At 38.1% G+C, this 22679-nt stretch overlaps 1 protein-coding gene across 1 annotated transcript in view; it reads right to left on the bottom strand.

Annotated features, from left to right (window-relative positions):
* The window catches only part of OCA2 (OCA2 melanosomal transmembrane protein), a 161198-nt gene extending 139746 nt beyond the window's left edge, over positions 1 to 21452 (bottom strand). Inside the window, exon 1 of the mRNA XM_071418236.1 lies at positions 21187 to 21452. Within this exon, the coding sequence (XP_071274337.1) occupies positions 21187 to 21452 (266 nt within the window). The remainder of the gene's footprint in view (positions 1 to 21186) is intronic.
* Between the last annotated feature and the right edge of the window lie 1227 nt (positions 21453 to 22679).

Here is a 22679-nt window from a genome sequence, read left to right as displayed (position 1 = left end):
GCTACAAGCCCATCTAATTAGTTAAATATTCTTTAAGAATGGTGTTGACCTAAATTAGGGTTTTCATTCATTAAGTTTGAACTAGTCATGGTAGTTACCTCCTTATACTCACAGGGGACTCATTCATATAAGTTTACACTAGCATACTCATAAAATATGAGATAATGGAAGAACTTATTCATTTATTATAATAAATGCTATTTGAGACATGGGTCACCATCTACAAATCTCTATATCAAATCTCTACAGCAACCTTGGTACTCTTGGTATTAGGAAAGAAAACCTGAATACATGTACTTAATTTCTGCAGCACAGTCCCTTCCAAATGGTTTCCGTCAAGTCTTGGTCCTGGTGTTGCAGATAATTAAACAGTGTAAGCTACTTCATGCCATATTGCAGCTTAGCATTGTGAAGGACCTTTTTTGCTGAAGTATAAATCCCCAAACTTAAGAAGCAGCTGAAGACAATCAATCACAGTCACAGAGGCCTGGCTTTGAGGCAGACTTCTGGTAGAGACTAAATAATTGAGCCATTCTGGAACATGTTCCCATGACCAGGATCTTCCAGAGAAATTTCCTATCAAAATCAACATTATTCAGGTACACTCAGATTTATTCCATTCAAAACTGTAGCCTCCCACCACCAGAAAGTTTCAAAGAAATATGCTAGACATACAGTCAAAATGCAGGTCTCAATACATTTAGAGGAAACCCAAAATTTCTTCCACTATTGCTGGACTGTGAGGGGAAAGAAATTATAAAATCATTGACTTCTAAATAAATACACAACAGTGACTAGTTATTCAGTCCTCTAATTATAAGAGCAGCTCAAAAAGAAGGTTTTGCGTATTTGAATTTATAACACAATGAAGTTTCTTGTAATTTGTAGATCTGTGTCTCAACTTTGAGTTTGTAAAATTAAAACCTCCAAGTACTGCTTTGGCTTGTTTGTTCAGTAGTGTTTTCAGTCAGAAGATGTGCTAGGTGCAGAGCAATTGGATATGGTTATTTCAGTCTTGAATGACCACAACACTCATTCAAACTCTGCTGTAAGTCACATATTTTCAGTATCAGCTGAAGAAAGTGAAAGAGTTAGAGAGATTCTATTACCCAATACCTCATGTAAAAAGTTTGGCAGATTACAACTCAGGTGGTACATTGCACTGACACTTAATCTGTGAAGAGATGATTGCATAATCTGTAGCTATCAAAGTGCTTCCTTTTTTAAGCAGGAGAATATATTTCACACAGAAGAAAGTCTAATTGGAGAAACTGTTATTTTGAAGTAACTACTCTTCCAATCTCATCATAGCTTTCAATGTAAAAAGCTACCTAGAGCTTTTACAAAATGGAGCCCATAGGTATAGCAGGAACACTATCAGGACTTTAAATGTGCACTCACATGCATTGCTGATACACTTCTGGCTAATCCAAACATCCCACTATACTCAAAGTCTGCATCCAAATCAGGCAAATTTATAACAATTCTGATGGTGGACTTTGAACATGTCAGTTCAGAAATTTGACTGATGAAAAGACCACTTACTATTTCTGCTTTTAAACACAACAATGTCAGATGTTCCACAGGAAAAAAAGGCTTCAAATGATACATAATATATGCTGTTCTGATCTTCCCTCACCTTGTGCACACTATTTGCCTTTCTGCACTTCCTTTTGTTCTTTTCCTCCTGGAATGTGTAAAATTTGAGACCAGTAACCAGACACTTTCTATAAAAACTTCCATTTTCTTCTAATTGTTAGGGGTTGACACCAACATTGCTTTATGTTACACAGGCATATGTATATCCCACTGACAATCCACACCTCAGCAGCTCTTCACCACTACTGTGAATGACCAGTTTGCAAAAAGTGCTGAAGGGCAAAGCAACCACAGGAATGGCAACAAGAAAAGGAGTATGAAGGTCAGGTGAAAGATGGCTTAAGTGACAGAACCTGAGGTGAAGAATCCAGAATGCTAATTAAACATATCACCTTCACTTTCTTCTTACACTTTGTTATCCCCACTTGCTCGCATAGGTCCTGTCACTTTCAAATGGAACTATGGAGCTGAACAGATGGCCAAGAATGACAAAGACAGAAAAAAAAAGGAAAAGGTCTTCAGATAAAGTAAAAACAATTAGTACACGACAACAGCAATTTGCAGAGAATAAAAACACATGGACAAGAATAAGCAGCAGGAAACAGCCAGGCTTGACAAAACAAAAATAATTAGAGAAAAAGCAGAAGAGCCTCAACTCCCCCATGATGCGATTACTCTAATTAGAGAATGAGAGTAATATAAACAGTAAAGCTAATTAGGGCATAAAGGAATCTTGCAGGCTGAAAGCTCTAGAAAGAAAAGTTGTGAAAACATCATTTAAAAAATTGCAGGGACTATAAAAATGAAAGTTATCCTTGAATAGATAGCCTGGCACAAACCTCTCTGTGCCCCTCATACTTCTGCAGAGATGCTGGAGGTGCAATTTGATCATCCATTTAATCTAAAGATAAAAGATCATCTGCAACCAAAACCTAGGAAGGCCCAAAGACCCCCTGCTGATAGAGGAAGTCTGCAGAGCTCAAAAACCATCTTAGCATAATTCTTAGTGCTCCTCAACCCTGCAAGTAGCTGATAATTGGGAAGCTGTGTAAATAGGAAACAAATCAAAATGTAACAAATTTCAAAAACTGGGGTTGGGTCACACTTTGAATGTTTCTTCCTGAACAAATATAAGCAAAGAAACTTTGCTTATATCCATATGCTAGAATGGAGTGCAATCCACCTCTACTGAGCAATTCAGCAACATTACCAAGAGGTTAATCACCAGGTTAGCCCATTAACCAATTGTGGGTAGGCCTGTTCTCAGGATGAAAAGACCACTCTAGATTTGCAGGCAATGATCTGGTAAGCTGGACACCACTTGTGTACACAGTTCTTCTCTCACAGTTCAGACTCAAAAATCATTAGCATTTTCTACATCAAATATAGAATAGTTTATGTTGGTCAAACTGGCTTTCTGGAGCAGTAGAGTGAGAGCAGGAGATGAAAGGAAGAGATGTGAGAGACTCCAGTTGCTCCCACTGATGGGTTCATGACTCCTCAGACATTAGTCAGAGATGGTGGCTGGCGAAGTCTGCTTCCCATTACCTGCAGGTGATACCTTCCTGCTGTCAAGCCCTAGACCTGCACTCTGACCACATTTTCAGGCATTTCCTAATGGTGTTTACACCTGAAATTTTAAACAAAAGGAAAAGGAAGACTGTGGTGGGCCCTGATGTTCAGCCATAAGCAACGTTTCAATCCCAAATGCACAACAGCAAAGGACACCAAAAGAAATATACATCCTACAGGAGCCCGACCAAGTAAAAAATCATGCTCATCCTAGTTAGGCTGCAAACACTTAAAATAATCACTAGATCTGACTGGAACCTGTTACTTAGCCCTGTATTGAAAAGATTAATCATGGTACACAATGTATTGCTTTCATTCCCTATAACAAAAAAGATACATTTTAAATATCAGCTATATAATCCTTCATCTCCCATATGATATGCTGTGCACACAACTATCATTTGGGGAGCAATTTCTGTGAAGACAGAAAGCAATAATTCTCACTTCCATGCGAAAGATTTGGTCAGAATTGAAGAGGGGAATATGGAAGTATATATATTATGTAAGAACATCAACAGTTTTTACTATAACTTAGTAAAAAATTTCATTTTATAAAAAAATTAAAAGCAGAATCTCTTCAGGGGAAAAAAGACCTAGGATGCTTCCCTGAATTAGTAATCTGACTCAAAGCTGGTAACTAAAACCATTATAAGCATGACCTTATCACTCTCTACAACTTCCTGAAAGGTGATTGTAGTCAGGTAGGGCTTGGTCTCTTTAATCAGGCAGCAGCTGACAGAACCAGAGGACACAGTCTCAAGCTGCATCAAGGCTGATGCATTCCAATATAGGTTGGATATTAGGGAAAAGTTTTTTACAGAAAGGGTGACAAAGCTCTGGAATGGTCTGCCCGAGGAGGTGGTGGAGTTGCCATCCTTGGATGTGTTTAAACAAAGACTGGATATGGCACTTAATGCCATGGTTTAGTTGAGGTGTTGGGGCATGGGTTGAACTCTATGATCTTTAAGGTCTCTTCCAAACTTGTGATTCTGTGAATTCTGTGCATGAGGTTACCTCTCAAACAAAAGCTTAAGAATACTACTGACCCAAGAGTTTATAACAAGTACAACAACTAAGCAAAGTTTCCTAAAAGAGAAGTCCAGAGTAAAAATATGAGAGATAATTAATCATGAACGACACTAGTCACAACAGCATGAGTTTAATTTATCATTACTACATTCTTTTAGAATCAAGTCTAATTTCAGAAGCTTCATCTTTCCTAAATAGAAAACATTTATACAAATCATATGTACTGAACTAATTACTCTTACCATAACTGTAAAAACAAAACAAAAGCCACAAAGAAAGATATCCCCAGACCAGCTTTTGATTGCACTTAAAACACATTCTCCCATCAAGTTGGAATTTGTGATTTTCTGATAAAGTCCACTTTTTGGGGAATAGTTATGTGGTACAAACTGTGCTGACCAACATCAGAGCATTCACCTCTTAAACTTTTACTGTGCACTAAGCAGCTGTATGCAGACATCTGACAACTTTGTCATATACATGTGCCCACACAAAGACACAATCCTCTGTGACGATTTCTCCTCAGAGGTAGCACACCATGGGGAAATTGTTATGACTACCCATCTCAAATCAAGTGTGGCAGCTGATACAGAGTCAAGAGAAGGATCAAAGACTCCAGAGCTCTCATCTCAAAAGAGTTTCTAGGTATTTCCTGATGACTTCTTTATGTAGCTTCACCAAATCATCAAATAACCTCCAGACCTTTTAAACCCATGCCCCACTAAGATGTCAGAAAAAATGAGCAATGAAAGCATTATTTACTACAGACTCATTTTCTTTTTTACTTTTCTAATTTTCTATTGGACAGGACTGTATGGGATCCTGCAGAGGGATCCTGAAGGGCTGGCACTGCCTGATAGCATGACACTGTGAGAGGTACAGCCAACTGGCAGGTCTCATTTTGAAAGACATTGAGGTGCTGGAATGCATTCAAACAGTAAATAAGGTGGTGAAGGGTCTGGAGCAGCTGAGAGGACTGGGGTTGTTTAGTCTGAAGAAAAGGAGAAGGAAAGGTCAGGGAAGACCTTATATCTCCCTGCCTGAAGGGAGGTCATAATGAGGTGGGCATTGGCCTCTACTCCCAGAAAACAAGTCACAGGACATGAGAGAATAGCCTCAAGTTATTTCAGGGACATTTCAGATTGACTGTTTGGAAATATTTTTTTTCACAGAAAGGGTTGTCAAGCATTGGAACTGACTGTTCAGAGAAGTGCTGAGTTACCAGCAGGTAACTCAGGTATTTAAAAGACATGTAGATGTGACACTTAGGCCCAGGGTTTAGTGCTTTTCCTGGCACTTGGTAGTGCTGGGAAAGCTGTTGGACTTGGTAATCGTAAAGGTCTTTTTCACCCTAAATCATTCTATTATTCCAAATTGAGAAACATATGCCTTGCCAAGACCCCAGGCAATTAAAGAGCATGCTTAAGAAATGTGTAGGGAAATGTGTGCTGAACTTATCCTAGATGGAAATGGTAGGGCACACACAATGTGAGCGCTTCATTCATTTCTGCTGGATTTGGAAAGTGAACATGTTCTTCAATGGCAATTTTAAGTTCAAAAATAGCTGGAAAACAGAGTGCTTCATGTGTTTCCTGTTTTAAAACCAAATCGGGGTTTGTAGGGTGCTTCTCTGAAAAAAGAAAAAAAGGGTATGTCCACAATTTGGTAATTTGTTTACCTCGAGAGTCTTTGCCTGCCTCTGTCAGGGAAGGTCTCCATCAATAGGACATTGGGGGATAGTAAACAGACCAGGACCTCACTATAGTGGGTCAAGATAAAAGAAAGGACTTAACCTTTAAGCTGCCATGAAACATTTCTGACTGTACCTCAGAGGGACTGTTTTTGTGACAGAGAGACACATTTTCTGCTCCCATTTCAGGGTATCATGAGGTCCATCTGCCTGTGGGAGGGAGACAGGAGCAGGGACTGGCCATGGGTCTGGCAGGGCCATGATCTTCCCAACCAGAGCCTGTCCCACAGCACCCAACAAGGGAGCAGGGATGGGGTGGGGATGGAAGCACAAGTCAACTCTGATTTCATGAGAAGCCAGCAGGACCACAGGGATACAGCAGGTGCAAAAACCTACCATTTGAAGGAGTGAGAAGTTGCACTGAAGAAGGTATCTGCTGTTTCCTCCTCTAAATTTTCTGTTTCAGCAAAGGAAATTAAAAAGCTACAGGAGACCACATGGAAAACTGCAGAGAGTCTGAAGGAGAAAATAAAATTCAGGAGCAGAGGCTGCCAAAAGAGTTTAGCTGTTAGCAACTGCCAGCAAGCTTCAAGTTTGAAAGAGCCATCAGGAGCCAGTATGGGTAGCAGCCCAAATTCCAAACCCCTAGTTTCCCTATGGATTACACTGATAACCTGTTAAGAAGTATTATCTGCAAATGCTGCAGGGTATACTGAAAATGAGTCTGCAATAGGGAAGCAATTTATCAAGAACACTTAAAGCATGAGTGCATTTGTGACACTTTAGTATATTCTGCAGGTTTGGCTTTTAAATGCCACCATTTTCCCTTGACATTCTCAATGGGCTTCCAGCTTAACCAGCTCTGCTGCTAACTGAATTATGACAAATAAAGGGGGATCACACTTTTTTTTTAGTCCATAAGGGAATTTGAAAAATCTCAAACATTGAAAAAGTGGTCACAGCTTAATACTTTATATCTGATCAGACTCTCTTTTAGATGCAATATGGGGCACTTGAATGATGGAAGTATGAATAGAAGAGTAGGTCTGAGATACAACTAGGTGATGTAACCATGCCCAGAGAAGGTTTTTATTCATCAAGCATTGAAGTGATAGAATGTTGTCATCTCAAAGGTTTGAGGGAACATATGTTAAAACATGAAGATTTACTTAGAGAGCAGCTGAATTCCAGAATTATGCAAGAAAAGGAAGCACTATTAAAACAAGGCTAGTGGCCACTTCCAAGATGAAGGAACACCTTCATACACAACAGTGAGGGAGAATTATTTTGATAAAATTCTCCTTAATCCAAGCGATGTATTGACAAACTGAGACATTTAGTGATTCTTCTGGCTTTTCATATATCCTTATGTCATTAGCCCCAGTTTTGGAGACTGAAAAGAGTAATTAGCTAGCTATACTTAGAGATCAAGAAATGAAAAATCTACTTTTTTCCTTTTTAAAGCATTTCTTTGAAAATTGTTGTTCCACATATTTCATCCAAGAATTTGGATATAGGATTATTCATAACTGTAACTTTTAGATAAAAAAAAGACTGTCACTAAAAAAAAGTGTCTACATTCCTTAGAGTCAAAAAAAAAAAAAAAAAAAAGGCAGACATCTACCAAAAAAAGCATTCACCAACAACATGAGAAAATGTAGCTGATTTCTGTGCCTGGAGAGGTGTTACAGAGGCAGGCCACCACACAGCTTAAAAAAAAACAAGTTGTCATCAAATTAACTTTTATTTCTTATAAATATTATAAGAATTAAGAATTATTATAAATTTCTTATTTAACTTATATTTTAAAAACCCACATGACTGATCCAAAGTACTGTAAGCTTGCTGGGACTAGTATTTTGTCCTTTGGTCACAATAAAATGAAACACAGTAAGCTCAAGCATACTCATATCTGTTAAGTAGTCCAGTGTTACATAATAGGTAAGACAATTTATGTAGCCTCTATGTAGATTATGATCTTGGTTGACTGGACCCAGCAAAAATGCTAAACTTTGCTTCAAAGCTACAGCATGACACCAAACAGACAAAGAAGAAACAGCAGTAAAATTTGCAGATAAATACTTTCTAGTGGGAGATATAGTTGCCATTTTTTAAAATACCCTATTAAGTTGATAAAATAATGACATTTTTTTCACTTGGAAGTACTTCCATTATATTTACTTTTTAAATTATTTTAATTACAATGGAGGTACTAAGAATTTCTTTTCAGGTTCTGGCTGAGCATAAGCAGTGAGGTCATTCATATAAACTTTGCCATCTGAAAGTTTGGTTTAGGATCATTACAGTCATTGGCAAGAGAGAGAACTCTTCAAGTCATTTTCATCCTCCACATCTCCAATGCAGTCTATACAAGGAACCTGGTGAATTAACTCTGACATAACAAAAAGACTTTTTCACTGAATGATATACAAGCCTTATACAAATAATGGACTATATTGCAAGCCTTATACAAATAATTGACTATATTTTTATACATAAGAGTTATCATCAAAAAGGTTATTCAGAGTTGATTAAGTTCACACAAAAAAAAATCTATCAACAAGTCCTTCCAAACACAACTTCCTTATAACTTCCTAGCAAGTAACTTAAAAAACAGAGTGATTCCACATAACTGGTCATCTGCATTCCACCTTGAGTTATATCAGAGCCAAAAACTTTTAAAACATTGAAAATCCCAGAGAAACAAGTTAAAAAACCCAAACAGAATGAAAAGGCAGTTCATATCAATAAAATATTTTCTCTTACATTTAGGTGATATTCCGTGAAATTATTCAAGAGTAAATACTGTTTTGTCTCACAAAGATGGTGCTCTTCCCTGCAATAGTCCTTCACTTAGATCACTGTTACACATTAACATACACCTCTTACAAGCCTCAGGAAATTCATTCCATAGCCTTGAGTTCTGGTCTGCTACCAGACATCTTTTTTGCCTTAAAAGGCCTTAGAGATCTGGATCCTCAAGAATACAATGTCAGAGAAGGAGCTTCTAATCTGTATTAACAAGCAGCTTTGAAACACATATTTTTGACTTGTTGCTGACCAAGGGGAGACAAATTTAAGACACAAGATTGAAGTCCATAAAAATATTCAACTGAAATTCTCAAAGTAAAAAGAAGGCAGGGAAGAAAAACGACCACTAAACTAATCAACCTAAACCAAGGATTATAAATAACACATTCCAAAAAAATTCTGGGAATTTGATTTTCTCATGCAGGGTATCAGGCAAATTATATTTGGCAAGTCCCCCCTAAAGTGGGCTAATTGACCACAAAAAAAAACAAAAAGTTTTTCAGCTTCCCTTCCTCCTGATTTTAGCTTCTCCAGGTAAGAACATACTGCTGTGCACTGAAAAACCAAAAACCAGAATCACATCTCTTAGGATTCAGAAGGAAATTACTCTTCCTACACAGCAGATGGCTTTGTTCCATAGTTTAACTGTACATCATACTTCTTAATAGACTTTTTCCCTCCCTGTCAAAGAGATGCCAGACTCTTTCATCTCAGACACCACGTTCCCTTCAACCCTATACAGAATGGAATAACTTTGGTTACTCCATAGTCTCACACAGGTGACTTCTTTCCATGTTGTTCCTCAAATAGCATAGTCTTCATGAAATCTGTCATAATATTTGTTGTGTATGTTTTAAAAATTAGTACCATCCCAAAGCTAAATAAATCCTGAATACTGATCATCAAAATATAGATAAAAAAATAACTCTTCACAAAGCTATGAAAATCTCTGGCCACACAGAAATGAGGTTACATAAATAAAACTTCATTCTGTGCTTCCCAAAGAAAAATAAAATACAAAACGGGAAAGTGTCAGTGTGCCTGACTTGAAAATAAAATTCTTCAGCAAGAGATTATGTGCAGAAAAGGGGAAAGCCCAAGCTGACATGGCTGCCCTATGTTAGCAGCTTCTGTACCAGCAGCAGAACACAGCTAACAGTTAAAGACAGAAGAAATTTTACAGGTGTTTGCTTCCTCTAGCAGATACAGTGCCTGAATAATCTATTAGTTTTTCAACCAAAAACACTTGTTAGCATTCTTAAAAGAATGAACTGAAACCACTATTTGAACGTTAAATAAGCAGTTCTTGTCATTTGCCATGTGTTGAACCAGACAGTTACACAGCTATTTGGTTATCAACTCAGATGGATCAAATAGGTTTAATTTTCTTGAACCAACAGTGCCTCCAAATAAGAAAAGCTTGAAACATAAGAAAAGGTGCTGACAAACACAATTCTTGCATATATTTTTTCAATAAAACATATCCAGAAATTGTTGTCAACAGTCGTTGCATCAATGACTCTCTTTTTAAAAGAAAATAGAGAGGGACATAGCAGGAAAATTGAAGGACATTCTGGCAAAATGGAAATGCAGAGGAGCCACATAAGTGGATACTCTTGGCAGCAGAGCAAAAAATAACAAAACAAAACAAACAGCAAAAAAAGAAACAAAAAAAGACACTAAAGTGCCCATTTATCAGACACTGTTATTAAAAGTTAATGTGGAAGTAGGCCTTCTGCACCTCAAGGAACAACACAGAATAATGGCTTTTCTTTTATACAAAAATAACAGTTTAGAGAGCAAATAACGTAGGTTCATTTGAGTCATGGCATTTAGAAGTAGGCTCTAATTGAAAAGAAATGTTTTAAAAACAGAGAAATATAAAATGTTTATGAGAAGTCCATAGTGGGTTGTCACAGAAAAAACACTTTGTACTATTTTAAGATTATGGAATATGAAAATTAATTAGAATAGTGGAAGAACTGAAGCTACAGGAATTATTTCCTCCAGCAGCATTAGGAAAAAGAGTGGGCTGAAGAGAAAAAAAAAATAACATGACACATGGTAGAGCTAAAAGAACAGATTTTAACCTAAGAGAAACTTAAGAAAAAAGAAGGTGGACAAATTTTAAAAAGGGCATTGTTTAGAGAGGATGGACTCCAGCAACATTTTTATTTGTCACAAGGTATGGCTGCAGTCTCAGCTCTGAAGTATTATTCCAGTTTATCAATTAGTTTATTTTGGTCAATAATCAAATGCTGTAACCACAATAGGAGAATGTATGTTGCTACTTGCAACTTTATTGTTAATGAAGACCCTCATTCCTGAAGAGATACAGATGCAGTAACAGGTGGGATCCAGATGATTAATTTTGCATCCAAGTAAATAAATTACATTACATATAAGGAAGCCAGTGTCAATGCTTAATTTAGATGATCACAAAGTATTACATGCATGACCTGAATCTTCTCAGATTCATAGAGCTTAGGAAGTATGAAGACTGAGAATTCTCTGTTCTCCAACCTATCTACTTGTACCTAAAACATTTTCAGAGTGGTCTATCAAGAAAATTAAATTATCAGTCCTACTCCAAATTGTAAATAGATCAATACATTTATTAACTGCTTTTGATGTAGAGTCCCTGTTCTGCCTCACAAACATCAGATTTCCAGCTGAAGGAAAGCATGACAGGTTCAACAACAACAGTGTCATTCTATCAACTTTTGTAAACAGAAAAATAGATCCAAAACTGTGATTAGTACAATGTCCATACATGCAAGGTCTTATGACAATCTATCATTCTCTTCTGCCAAGGACAGTCTGTCTTCTGTCAAAATAGGAAAGTTGGAATATTTCTGGCTAGGTAATTGTCTTCAATATTTCCATTCAACTAGGAACAGGTTTGTAAGGAGTGCTTGTTGTCATTTTATTTAAGGTTAAAAACAATAGTTTTTTCAAACACTCATGCTCAATGTTTTTACTCTGAAACATCACTACTTCTTACAGTTCTGATTTGGCTAAGTTTTGGCCACATACTACAGTATGCCAAGTAGATGGAACCCAAAAATAATGTCTAAAATGCATGAATTCCATTGCACCACTTTGTAGAGTCTTTTTTTTTTTCATTGACCTGTACTAGAAAGCACTGGGAGGCCCAACACACAGAGCAAACTGGAAAAGAAAACTCATGTTGCCAATGGATGCAACAAAAACTCACATATTTATATAATGTTACAACATAGCTCTTCTCTTTTAGCTTGCATGACTAAAGACACATCAGAGAAAACAGAAGGGAATCCCTTGGTATGGTCATTCTGGGTTTATTCTTCCTTTTGGCAGAACAATTCACTAAATTCAGGTTCATCCTTTTCACTGTATGAGGTTTACATGCTGAAGCAGCTGTCAATAGACTCCTAAAGAGGATTGCAGGTCACATGTCATTGACATGGTTGAGGAGGTAGAATTGCTCCTATCACATCTAGGAAGATTAGAAAGAAAAGAGTATTTGAAACTGCCTTTACTTTTTTATTTCTTGGCAGCAGAGAGAATGAATTGCATCAGACCACAAGAGTGGGAGGAGAAGTCACTGCAAAATATTTACTCTATGCTACTCAGGATTAGACTTAGAGTAAATTCCTCAAAAGCATAGTGTTTCCTCCTCAAATATCAAGTGCAAAGCCCTGTCAGACATATGAGTTCAATGTAGCTGCCAGGGTGGCCATCTGACGGAGATGCTTTCATATTTCACCTCAGAGATCTCCACTTCAGGCAAGGGAGCTCTTACAGAAGCTCTGCTCAAGGATAGCAGGGAGTGAATGGCAGATGGACTGTGTTTACTGTCCTTACTGACTAGCACAGAAAAGACAGTAGCTCTTGTGTGAGCAAGAAAGTGTGAGCAAAGCCTTCAGCCTTTCACAGCTGCTTCTGAATGACGCTAATTCACACAGTACTAATTCAACTGCTTCTGCTCCACTTTTAAAAACTGAGTGGCTGTAACTGCCAATCTGTTTTATATTGCACCCTGCCCAAAAGAAATAAAATAAAAACATGCAAAGAAAAAAAAACATAAAGGAAAAAACAAACACAAGTGTATTACTTTTGAACCTACCCAGCTCTGACAGCCCTGGCTCCAGCTCATAGTGCTGTCCTTGATGTAGCTCCGACCTGCTGTGGGCAGAGCTCTGTGTGGTCTCTGACTGCTGCTGGTCCATTAGCACAATTATTGCAGGTTGTCCCTGCAGCCCCATTAGCCCCTATCAAGCAGAGAATTGCTTGCTTTGTCATTGTCTGTAAGCATTTTGGTGACTCATTTATCAGTTTTTTGTCTATTTCAGATAGTAAATCACTTGAGCTCCTTATGTACAGCAGGTTTTTAAAAAAAGCCATATGATTTGCCAGACTAGACTGTGACCTTTTTTTTTTCTTTCTTCAGTGGCTAATTTCTCCCATCTACATCAATCTATTTTTCCATCAGCTACATTCAATTTAACATGAACCTCAGTTCTTTATTATATGACCATTGCTATCTGGGAAATTTTTGCTGCAGCTGAGGAATGATTTCCAGTGCTTTTAACACAAAAGGACAAAACACTCTAATGCCAATTAATTCTAAAGAGAGAGACATTTACAATTTGGGGCAGACTGAAAGATCCCCATCACCAGGAGAACTGTGCTCTAAAACATCTGCTCCTGACAGCAAGCTAAGGAAAAAAAAGAAGAAAGGAAATATTTCTTTCTGTACTCCCTTGTGGGGTGAGATTGTTTTATTTTATGAGGAATCATAGCCTTCCATGTCTTTATTTTGTTAACATGTCTTGCTTTTGTTTGAAAGACCAAGCTGTAAGTAATTATGAGTGCAAGATATTCAGTGCTAGCAAGGAATGCTGCTAACTTGGCTGTCTAGCTTCAGGGTTTGGGACTGACAAATTCATATTCTTGTTATCTGCAGCTTTGGGTGGAGTTGAGATTTTTTTCACATATGGGGACTGATTGCATCAGAATCTAGCTTATAACCACAGCATTAACTTGCTTTTACCTAATTCAATCCATAGCAAAGTACACCCTGCACACACTCTGTATTTCATGCCATATTTCACCTTCACCCAGTGTCCCTTTGTAGCTGCATGGAAGAGTTTCCATTCGTCTTTTCCACTACTTCTACTGCCCCTGCATTTTACTCATATCTGTCCATTTAAAAGCTTCTTCTTCCACTTCTGTCTCTAAGTCTTCTCTCCTTCTCAGCAGCTCCCCAGCAGTCTGGGCAGAGGATGAGACAATTTTTTTAGCCAAAGGTTCAGTATGAGCTAAGCTAACCAAGCTCTCATCACCCTGGCTATTAGACTAAATACTGCAAACCCTTCCTCTCCTCTCCTATTAGGCCTTTATACTTTCAACAAAAGAATAGTGATTGGAAAGAAGAATCGAGAGTATATAAACAAAACAATGCTGATAAACAAGAAATTTTCTTATAAAATAGAACACCTGAGTAAAAGTTGCTGTTTTAATCGCTGTTTCATTATATATTTTCAAAATTACAATTAAAGAAAAAAAAAAAGAAAATACGGTCTTGGCAGACTGTCTGGCAAATGCACGTGGATCCATACACTTACCAAGAACTGAGAGATGTGTGTTTAATGCTACTCAGAGCAAAGCAGAAGTTGTGTACCCATTTCCTACCAAACCACTACATAATGTAACTCCCATTAGCATTACTCCTTTTTTGATTAGACCATGAAATCAAAATGCTTTCTTTCCTCTCCTTCTGTGCTCTGCAAAGTTCATCGGCTCCTGTTCCTCCTCAGGCTCATTGAGATCCACATCTTAAATTTCAATGGCCCAAACTTAGTCAATCATTAGATTTCTCTCTATTAATCTCTTTTGCAACTATTTTGGCTTCACTTTCAGGTCTTGTTCTACCCTTCAGCTGCAGAGCCTGGGCCCACAGAAAAGTTGCCATGTTATCATGCAGATCATTTACCACCCAAAACCAGTGCTGCAGTGCCTGCCTATATGCATGTCCACCTGATGCAGTCATATATGTAAGGACCATGGATTTCTTATGCTTTCTTTTCCTTCTTCCTAGTCACTGTCCATGAGAACTCAGTTGTTTTTCCTCACATGAAACATGCACATCCACATGACAGAAAAACTGGGACAAAACTGAAATCTTATTAATTAGTATAATTTGTCCAGTCGCTAATGAGATGTTATGATTTCTGTAAATCATTCAGTATGTCAGAGCTGCCACCTGCACGCACACACATCAGCCAGGAGCAAAGCACACAGACCCATTTTTCAATGAAAAGCTTCATGGAGTTGTTGAGTGAGTTATTTGCTTCATCACAGATGGCCAGCTACTCCTCATGTCAGCTATTTAAGCCCCAGGCATACCCTCCTGCTCAACTGTGACTGGCCCTTCACAACACATTGCTTTTTGAAGTCTGACTGACTTGTTGGCTTTACCCTTCAATGTAAAAAAAAGAAAATAAAAAAATTCTGACAATAAAAGCCTTTCTCTGTTTAAACAGGGAAGTTTATGTGAGGAAAGTGCTGTCCAGTTCCATCTTGTATATGGCTGGCTTCTTTCCACAACTGGCCTAAGAGGTCTCACAGAGACAAACCCCACATTCACATTACCATATTATTAACTATTAGGAAAAGGGCAGCTGCTTTAAAAATTCAACATCTTTGTGGAAAGCCACAGGCACTCAAATGAAACACTTGGTTTTTAAAGGTTAGTACACTGCAAATTCTTCACTGAGTGTTAAGCTCAGTGTTTAGCCTGACAATTGGGAAAGTGTGAAGCAGTTAATTAGTATCCCCTAATTCTTTCAACACAGCACTCAGAAAAAAAAATTAATAATGGTGGCTTCTTGTTTACAAAATGTTCTGTCAGAGCAGAAAGCATTTGAGTGGCTACATGGGAGCACTGTGATTTTAGTCTGTCAATGGCAGAATAGAAATTGTAGTATATGACCAATCTGAGATAATGTGAATAATTATAAGCAATTAGCACTGAGAGGATGAATAATACAAAGCAACAAAAAAATTAAACAACTTTGAACACAAAGAAACTTATAATGAGTGAAGCCTCTTTCTGTAGGTTTCATTAACAGCAGAAACCATGTCAGAATCAGTCTTTTGCTGAACACACCCTTTTTGCTCAAATGAAGTCAAACACTCTCTTTAAGTTACATCATACAACTACATTTCAGTCCTGTTTGTTACCATGGCAAGGTACCTTTTTCCCAGGAAATGCAGAACAGCAAATTAGAACAGGGCAGCAGAACCCCACAATACCTTATTTGTTTGCCCATTGTGCATAATATGGTCCTTCTCTTTTACTTCCTACCATTTAACCTAAAGATTTGCTAGAACTGCTTATTGCTACCTTTGAGCTTTTCAGGCTTTGAATGGTATTTTATGATATTGTAGAGGCAACAGCAGGAAGCTTTAATCTAAGCTAAGAGAGTCTCAGCAGTTCCATGCCCTCACACAGTTTGCTCATGGTAAACTGTGTTGCAGCCACCTCCACAGAAGCAATGAATGTTTGAGAGGGGTCAATTTAAAACCAAACGAATCAAACTAAATCAATTAGCAAAGTCGGACTGTACAACTCCTTCTGTATTATTTGCTTACTGCAGTGTCATAGTATTTAAAGATCCACACAGGGAATCAAAATACAGAAACATTTACTACAGATAAGAAATGAGAAGGAAGCCAGAAGCACCATCTTTCAGACAGCAAGCAAGATAACCATCACTTGAGAATGTTGAAGGTGGCAGTTGGCAATGAAGTCATCTATCTGTCCTGGACTATTCTCTAATGTTTGTGTGATTGACACTAAAATCAGAATGGTTCCTACACAAACAGGCAATTATGATGTGAAAATGATGCTTTCTCTGTTTGACTGTTGAATAGATGATCCCATTTTGTTCTAGTGGCCAAAGATCAAAATTAGCCTTAGGATGCACAAAAAAAAGTAGTTTTATTGTTTTCAAGAGGTTTTTTTCCCCTTAGTCTTTTCCCCTGTCTTTTAAATTGTCATATAAATTAAAGAAGCTTTTAAATTGTCACATAAATTTTACTTATTTAGACAGCAAGCGTGTCTTCTTGACATCTAATTCTATCTCTCATAAACATCTTTTAAAAGTAGCAATACATCAACATAATTAAAAATCAAAATTGAGATTTATAATCCCTTATGGTTAAAGGCATAACTTCACTCTCATATTGACTTTTCACTATACAATACCTTCTCCTCTTCCAGTTTCTCCTGCTAACAGGAAATAAAATTACAATCTTCCTGCTGTTTGGTACAAACCAAGGATTCAATAAACACTTTTAACTAACTGACCTCCTCACTGCAAACCAATCTCCCTACTGATCCTGGGAGATTCAGGAAGAGGTGGATTTGGTTGATTGTTTTTACTTTTTATTACATAAGTGAAACTGAGGGACAGGAGAAATGCTGAAAGAAATAGTTTTGCTTGCTGAGACACATTTTCAAACAGATTTTTAAAATTGAGGGTTTTGGTTTGTTTGGGTTTTTTGTGTTATTTTATAGATGGATTTTCTTAATGACTCACAAAGAATAAAGTCTTCTAAGGACTATCATATTAAATGATCATAAAACTCCAGGGCCAAATTCATCCAAACATAACTTCAGTGGAGTAATGCAAAGTAATTACTTACATGGAATTAAGAATTACTATTCACTTCATTTCTACATATTACTTTTAATGCTCATGAACTCCTAAGTCAAAAATAGCTGACTTCACCCCCTTCCTGGAATCACAAAGGAGGATTTCAGATTTTGTTCTTATAAAACCATGCTATTAAGTTCTTCCCATGCAAATAGCACTGATAATGATAAGACCAAAGGGCCTTTTTGGGGGCCACATTCCATATGTACAGAGACATGATGGAAGGGAGCAGCCCATGTCTTTAGAGATGTCAGTGCTGACCTAAGAGTGTTGCCCTTGCTGCCAAAAAGCAGTGTGGAATCTTCCTGCAAGGTGAAGAGCACATGAAGGTGGTTTGGACCAAGGTCCATTGACTGTAAGACTCACTTTCATGTGACTGTAATGAAAAGGATACTGGTCAAGCCACTGTTTAAAGTCTGAGGAATCTGAGAGAAATTAAAAATCAAAATGCAGACTTCATTGCCATATTTTGGTACCTTAAAAGCTGCATTTCTGATAGTTCAAAGTACACCACAGTTCAGTGCAAACATACACCTAGGCCAGCTGCATTCCAACTGAATAGAATGTCACTGGAGCTCATTCTTGGTCCGCTTCAGAGAGGCATGCCTACATTGCCCACAGCAAGCAGGACTGAAGAATCTATTGTTCACAAGAAGGCAGACAGGCTTATTTCTAGGGGAAGGACACTCTGGAAACACAGGATCATTGGAGTGACCATGGTGGATGGTCCAGATCTCCTCACACAGAGCCAAGGGAACCTAAGGCAATGCAGTAAAACCTGGAATTAGAAGGTACTGCTCTTCAAAATGGAAAGTAAATAAGAAGGCATGCTGACAGGCAGGCAGCCCAATAGGTACGGTGATCACAAAATACCCGCAGCGCTGTGCTGCAATCAAACAGAAATGCTCAGTCCAAAATAGAGTGGACATCTCTTAGCAAGGGTAAATGGTCCTGCTTAAACGAGAATACTTTCTTAAAGTTAATTTTAGAGAGTGACATAAATCCCCTGTTCCATTAAACAGATTCTTTGGAAAGTCTTGTCTCAGTATACATTTGAAAAATTTAGAGAACCTGGGAATCTTATCCTGAAAGATAATTCAGCAATTTAAGTTAAGTAGATGCATTAAAACAAACCATACAGATGTGCCAATTTAGTGAACCACTTTATGGGAAAAAAAAAATATTGGTGTCCTCTCTTTTTTAATTATCAGTAGTTTTCTTTGCAAGCAAAAGAACAATTTACATTGAAAACTAATTCTAATGAAGCTAATCAAAAAACTTGTGACTTTGCAAAAGATTATCCAGGTTTTTATCTGCATTCTGTTGGGTAGTCCCAATGATTTAAGGGTAATTGCTCATATAGAGTGGTAATACAGGTCACATCAGTATTTGAACTGTACCCAATGTATATTGGTTAAAATACATGCTAAGGAGAGACTGATAAGTTTAATCTTCATGCCAAAAAAATCAATATTGGAAAAGCAATAGGCAAAGTTCAACAAGAAAAAAATTTTGAAAGATCCTTTCCTGAGCCCTAATATACTGCTATTGAAGATTAGATATACACTTGGCTGTAAGGGAACACTGGTATGGGTTTGTCTATTTAATTGTACCTCTCTTCCTAAATCACACACAGTAACTCCAGTTTACTCAACACTAACAGTGTTAGCAAAAGACTCAGTTACCCCCTGTGCTCACAGGAAGGTGAGCTCCCCCATGACCTAGTATTTTTCATCTCTGGCACCTGAGACCAGAGCTGACTGCCAGACTGGTTCAGAAGTTCACAGAAGTTGTGTATCACTGCTACACGAATTCATATCACCCACTGAAAAATAATAGGAAGAAGTTAAGCCAGAATGGTGAAAGCTGGTCCATAAGAATACAAATCTGGATTTTGTTCAAGTACCAGGATAGTAAACAGGAGAGTAAATAGCACTGGCAAACACAGCTGTAGCAAGATATAGATGTGAATTCACAAAGGAAAAACCTTGTCTTCAGATGCACTCAGTTCTTACCTTCTCTTGCCTTGCCTTCTTCCCATCCTCACATATATATTGTACTTACCATACTCTTTCAGAATAGGACATTAACCCATGCCTTCACATACTGAACTGAAGAACTTTTAAAAGATTTGTTTCTGTCAGTAAAAACTTTTAATCAACACAAAAAATCCTCAAATACTCAAAAAAAATCTAAAGGATTTATAGGACTTTTTGTCAAGCTGATAATTTGATTACTTTTTTAGTATTTGGAAAGCATAGCTATAATGATTTCCAATTCTCACTCTGACAGAACAACTTTCAGATGCACATTAAAAAACTGACTGGGTTTGGCTGTAGATCTCTATGCCATACTTATGATGTGTCTAAGTAAAAGGCACAACAAAACTCACCCAGCTAGCCTAGCTGTCCTTTGCTCAGATCAGGGAACTTACCAAAATGTCCCAAAGTTCCTTTCTTCCCAAGATAAGCACATTTCCTTCTAACTGAGATGCAGGGGCATGGGACAGATCTCAGCCCTGCTCATCAAATCAGAGATGTCACCAGCACAGCCAGAATTGTGGGGAGCCCCAGGACTGCATCTCCCACATGACATGATTTTCCTGATTTGTAGCCACACAACAAAGGTCTCCAGCATCAGGTTCCAGATATTGTGTTGGCACTCTACTTCACAACTGCAGCTTAAGCCTTGCTCAATGCAGACCCTGCTAGGCAGCACTTTGAGGCCTATGCTCTGCAGGAATTTGGATTAGGTACAGCACTTCTCTCTCACTTTAGGTTTCACTCTAAAGGTGCTCAAAACTACCCAAAAAAGTTAACAGTCCACCCTGGCTGTCTTTCACTGACTGTGGTTGCTGCTGCTTCAAAGCTTTCAAAATCCACCTGAAATATTTTGGGGTCTATAAATTATTTCTAAGCGCTTACAAATAGAACTGCTAATACTGTATCTGTCTCAACAGAAAAGATTAACACCCCTGCCCAGCAACATGCACCTTTCCTGGTGTGGGAGAGGATGCATAAGAAACACACACTATTTGAGGTCTATTTGAGGTGTGGTGTGTCAGCTGTCAGAATTGTGCTATATTGTGCCATTTTAGTGTTTGCAGCCTCAGCCATAGGGATTCTCTATATGTCTTTATGATGCATTTTTCTGAAAGAGGTATGTTGTCATTATATTGCAAAGGTTTCATATTGCTGTCTCCTTAGAGCAAGAGTCTCATACCTCCTTGATGTTTCTTATAAGCAGCTCCTCCAAGCACTGACTCTTTCTTCTTCTGGTAGTAGTCAACTGACTCCAATTCCCCTCAACCAACCAATCTACTCTTTTATAGCACTCTTCTTATTGGCTACAGCTGTGGCCTGTTAAAGTCAGGCCTGCTCCTAATCTTTAACAATTAACCCAGCTGCAACTCTTTCGGGGCTAAGATTACTTTCTATATTTTCTTATATTCTATCCCCCTACAGAGGTATAGGAGGACATGAAAACTACTTTATCTCTGTGTGTTTTCTGACACCAAGTAGAGAAGAAAAGTCAATTGTCTGATCTTGAAACACATCAAAATTGGCCTGTGGTGGCTATTAACACTGAGACTAATTTAGAAATCTGGTGATCCATGACCCCTCCATGGCAATTACAACTGCCCTGATGTTCCATTAAGGTTTTGCCTCTTTGTGTCAGTGGGAGAATTATTGACCTCATGAACATATGTATCTGTCCTGCAAGGAAATAAAAATTAATTTTAATTTGCAGAAAAAACATTCTGTTTGTTTTTATTCTTACCTTCCCTGCATGGGCACAGGAGTGAAATCCTTCCCAAGTGCAATGCAGCCATCCTCCCTTATTGCTGATTTTTCACACAGGGTCTGTGACTCTCCAAGGCTTGCTACCATGCCATGATACTCTTTAAATAACTGCAGCTCATTGCAACTTCTGGTCGCTGGTTTGGCTGCCACCTTTGCAGATAAAATGGTTTGATGTGATGATGTGTGATTCATCTCCATCTCTTGTTTAGAAACTGTACTGTAATCTTTGTTGTCCAAGTACATCTGTCCCTGGAGGGTGTTCTCCTAAAAAAGTGAAAACGAATATACTTGGATTAAATTGAATGGGCTCAATGTTTACTGCAGTACATGCATGTTAAAAATGCCAATCAGATTTCTTTGAGTGCATTTTTGGGAATTTGCCTTGTTCATTTATTTACACTAGGAACAATTCCAATGTTTTAAACATCTTTGCAACTTCAAAATTAGCCACTATAAGCACTGAATTAGATAAATAGATGGGTCATCTACTTCACCCATGTCTACCATTACTTTCTCCCACAAATCTCCCAGTGACTTGCACTGACTTATCCCATAAAATAAGGCAAAATCATCTCTGCATTAGTGGCACAAGAGTTGCTGCTGCAGAACATATTCCCAGCTTACAAGAGCACTGCTTCACCACTACCACACAGCTTCTCTCCAGCAGCTGTGGTGACAGCAGCCTCATGGAAGCCATCACTCTCCACCAGGCCTTGTGCTCCCTTGGAAAGCCCTGTCCTGCTGCAGATCCACCACGGATGATGGACCCTCATTAGGCAGAGCAGGTACGTGAGTTTTATGAATAGAGTGTGCCATTCCAGCAGTTGCCAGAGGCTTTTATGAAATGTAAATCAAACCTTGATGAAAATGAGGTTTTATGATATGATTATTAATGGTGATTATAACAAAAAATAGTGCATAACAGTTGAAAAGCTTTTATGTTCTCATCATTAAAATTCAATCTGAAAAGTTATAAAAACCACTTCAGAATCCCACAAAGTGCACAACTCAGACATGACAACTGAATTAAAGATCAACCTATCTTAAACACATGCTGTGGAGTTTAATCCTGGGAATATTTCAGCATAAAGTGCCAAAGCCACTGCAGAGGACAGCAAGAGCTTGGGAAACAGGCCTGTCAGCCTCCAACATCCTTCAGGTGGGGAACATAGCCTTGTCAGAGCACATACCTGCTCCTCCCTGCAGAGATCTCAGCACAGGACACTTAGCTACTCCTGCAGGGCTGTGGGGCAAAAATAGCACAATAATAGGCTCTGCTTCAGTCCCAGTGTGAGAAATCACTTGAAACTGAAATGATAAACAGCTAATTATGATTTCATGCAGATTTGAGCTCTCATGGCCTTACAGATTAGATGGGAATGGAAGTTACTGAAACAAAAAAAAGACTGCACATACAAGCCACCACAAACACAGGTCTTGACCCTAGGTAAAGGTAGGCTTGATAACTAA

This window comes from Agelaius tricolor, unplaced genomic scaffold, assembly GCF_023055355.1.
Source record: "Agelaius tricolor isolate 1412-34295 unplaced genomic scaffold, bAgeTri1.0.p SCAF_79, whole genome shotgun sequence".
In the NCBI taxonomy this organism is placed as follows: Eukaryota; Metazoa; Chordata; class Aves; order Passeriformes; family Icteridae; genus Agelaius; species Agelaius tricolor.
The sequence above is the reverse complement of the archived record's forward strand: the minus strand, read 5'-3'. Positions and strand labels throughout refer to the sequence as shown.